The 3,137-nt window shown below is 44.3% G+C and overlaps 1 protein-coding gene across 1 annotated transcript; it reads left to right on the forward strand.

Moving 5' to 3' along the window:
• The first annotated feature begins 243 nt into the window (after positions 1-243).
• TAS2R1 (taste 2 receptor member 1) lies at positions 244-1,133 on the forward strand. Its single transcript, XM_027604338.1, is given in 2 exon segments — positions 244-868; positions 871-1,133. Coding segments are annotated over 2 exon segments (888 nt in total).
• The last annotated feature ends 2,004 nt before the right edge of the window (positions 1,134-3,137 follow it).

The following is a 3,137-nucleotide window of genomic DNA, read 5'->3' on the forward strand; positions in this document are numbered from 1 at the left end:
CAAGAAGCAAATCATTGCTGGGGTATCTCTTTCTTATCTGCCTGCCTTGGAACCAAATTGAAGAAAACGGTGACATAAACAAATGTACACCACCTTCCTGCTTCACTGCCTTTATCGTCAGAGTCATGTTCCCCAAAGGGCTTCTAGTCTAGCTGAAGAAAAATAGAAAGCTGGAATACTCCAAACTGTCCAAAATATAAATCCATCAATTTTTAAAGTAACTGATTTTTTTTTCTTCTCAAAATGCTAGAGTTTCACCTTATTATCCACTTTCTTTTTGCAGTGTTACAATTTCTCATCGGGGTTTTAACAAACGGCATCATTGTGGTTGTGAACGGCACTGAGTTGATCAAGCAGAGAAAGATGATTCCATTGGCTCTCCTTCTTTCCTGCCTGGGGATTTCCAAGATTTGTCTGCAGTCGGTCATCTTCTCCATTAATCTGGCTATTGTCTCCTTGATTGAAGTCCCTCTACTTGTTGAGAATTTTGTAATTTTCATGTTTGTAAAGGAATTGGGACTTTAGTTTGCCTCGTGGCTCCGTGTTTTCTACTGCGCCAGGATTGCCCCCATAGCTCACCCACTCTTCTTCTGGTTGAAGATGAGGATATGGAAGTTGGTGCCATGGCGGATCCTCGGGTCCCTGCTGTATGCTTCCATCCCTCCTATTTTCTACAACAAATATACATGGGTTCTTTCCCAGCAACTCTTGTTGGGCTTTTTCTCCCCCAACGCAACAACTCAAATCAAAGAAACATCTGCTTTACAGACTGTCTTTCTTGTGAAGTTATTATTGCCGTTATTTATCTTCCTCGCTTCTGCCCTGCTCTTGGTATTTTCCCTGGGGAGACACACCTGGCAGATGAGAAACGCGGCACCAGGGTCCCTAGCACAGGTGTCCATGTGAGATCGCTTCTGTCCGTTCTGTCCTTCCTGGTCTTTTGCCTCTCCCACTACATGACAGCTGCTTTGCTCTCTTTTCAGATTTTTAAGCTCAGGAGCCTCAAGTTTATGTTCTGTATCTGGGTGTTTGGGTCATATCCCTCTGGACACTCTACGATCTTAATTTTAGGAAATCCTAAACTGAAGCAAAATGCAAGGAAGCTCCTCCTCCATGGGAAGTGCTGCCAGTGAGAGAGAACTCTGAACCATTGGAAGGACCCGCGGTTCCAGGCGTTACCACCACCCACCGCCCCTCCGTCGGTCAAACAAAGCTGTCTGCGCATAAAGAGACGAAATGTCATCTAAAGACCGCTTGTCCAACCTCAGGCATTTTTTTATGGATTTCCTCCTTTTTCAAAGGGTTATATTGATTTTCAAAGCACAACACACATGGGCGGATTCCATCAATGTCATTATTCCGGTTGTGATATCATACCATCGGCTTACAAGACGTTTCCTCACTGGGAAAGACTGGGTACTGGGTACAGGGATCTATCTGCATTATTTCTCACAAGTGCATGTGAATCAACAATGATCTCAAAATAAAAAGTTTAAAGAAAAAGATCTTTGAAGTCATGATGCCCAAAGGATGCATGAATCCCATGGGGTCCCTGGGGGTCTGACACCTCATCTTAGACGATCTATCCTGACAGGACTGGCTGCTCCTTTCTTGTCTACTTGCAGATTATTTTTGCTGTGTTTGTTAGAGTCACAGACAATGGAACCATTCTTCCTCATCAGATCTGAGAGGAAGCTGAGGACAAGCCATCTTTCTCTGTCCGCGTAAGCTTGCTCACTGACTCCCCACAGCTGAGACGCTAGATGCCCTGTTGACATGTCCCATCAACTGCTAAAAAAAAAAAAAAAAAAGGCAGATGGAAGAGGAATCCAGGGCTGGATTTTCCATTTCCCCTAATTGGGCGCACAGTCCAGAAAATAGCTTGCAAAGATGTTTCATTTTGCATTTGTGTGCTGGGCTTTGGGACCCTTTCAACCGATGGTAACAAACTAGAACTCCTACCACATTGCTTGTCTTCCCAACGAAGCAACATCGGTAGGTGGGTGGGCTGGGGGTGTCTCCATCTGTTTCAAATCACAGATGAATTTTCTATTTGAGTGATGATTTTAGATGCTAAGATATATACGTATTTCTAAAACAGCTTCAGAACCCTTTTGCTTCCAGTGAAGTGAAAGATGTTCCTCAGTTTGGCTAGAGCTTACAGTTCACGTGTGATGATGGTAAGCCTGTTTAGGTTTGGGTTTGCCAATTGCCAGGGATGTAGATTCCAAGGGTGGTTTACTAGCCCAACACACGCAGGCTTGGCTGCACCAAACTAACAAAGGTCTTTGCTTCAGAAGATGCAGGAAAGTGTTTATCTTCGTGGGTGTGGGAACTGAGATCTGAGGCTACTCTTCCTCTTTCATGCATCCTCTCCTTCATTCACCAGGGAGCAAATTAACAGCCTCCATCTTCCTGCTATCTCATTTTCCTTCATCCCGGTAGGTGGAAAGTTTTATAACTAATCGTGCACACAGGCAGCCAGCTCTGGGAACAGTGGTTGTATGCTGCAGGTGATTATTGCGCCTGCTTTGAAAAGGGACAGTGAAGAGTTACTTTTATTTTCTCAAGTTCAGATGCCGGCTCTTTGAATCATGGTGTGTATACCAGCAGGTGGATAGAGAGTGGGAGCCATTTCAGACACTCAAGAGAAACTCGTAAATATACAACGCGTGTGATTTTTTTCTCAGATGTCAAATTCTCATTCCATTTCATGCAAATCCTGCTTCAATAATGTTAGTTAATGAGATGAATATTAAGCTACGACTGTTTGTATACCTAAACGTTACCAAGGAGTTCTAGAGAAGAGAAGACAGCCTAAAGAAAACTATTCTGGAAACATTTTCACAGTCTACTTTCCTTGAAATATTTCTTCCAGAAATGTTGCCTAGCTATCACATTGATGGATATTGTGTAGGACACTAATCGCTCCATTGGAGAAGCAAAACAGACTCAGCCTTTGGTCTCTCTCTAGCCGCCCTTGTCTGGATTCTTTAGCCTGGACAGATTGCTTTTGTCCTGCCCATCTGGCCTGGGGTAGCATGGAGTTAACCTCAGTAGTGACGCAGATTCTTCCTCTACCCTACCCCTGCATCTGTAGGGATGGACTGGCCATTGTGGCCCCCGGGAGCCTTGGC

The sequence above is a fragment of the Zalophus californianus genome, chromosome 5, assembly GCF_009762305.2.
Source record: "Zalophus californianus isolate mZalCal1 chromosome 5, mZalCal1.pri.v2, whole genome shotgun sequence".
NCBI classification, from domain to species: Eukaryota; Metazoa; Chordata; class Mammalia; order Carnivora; family Otariidae; genus Zalophus; species Zalophus californianus.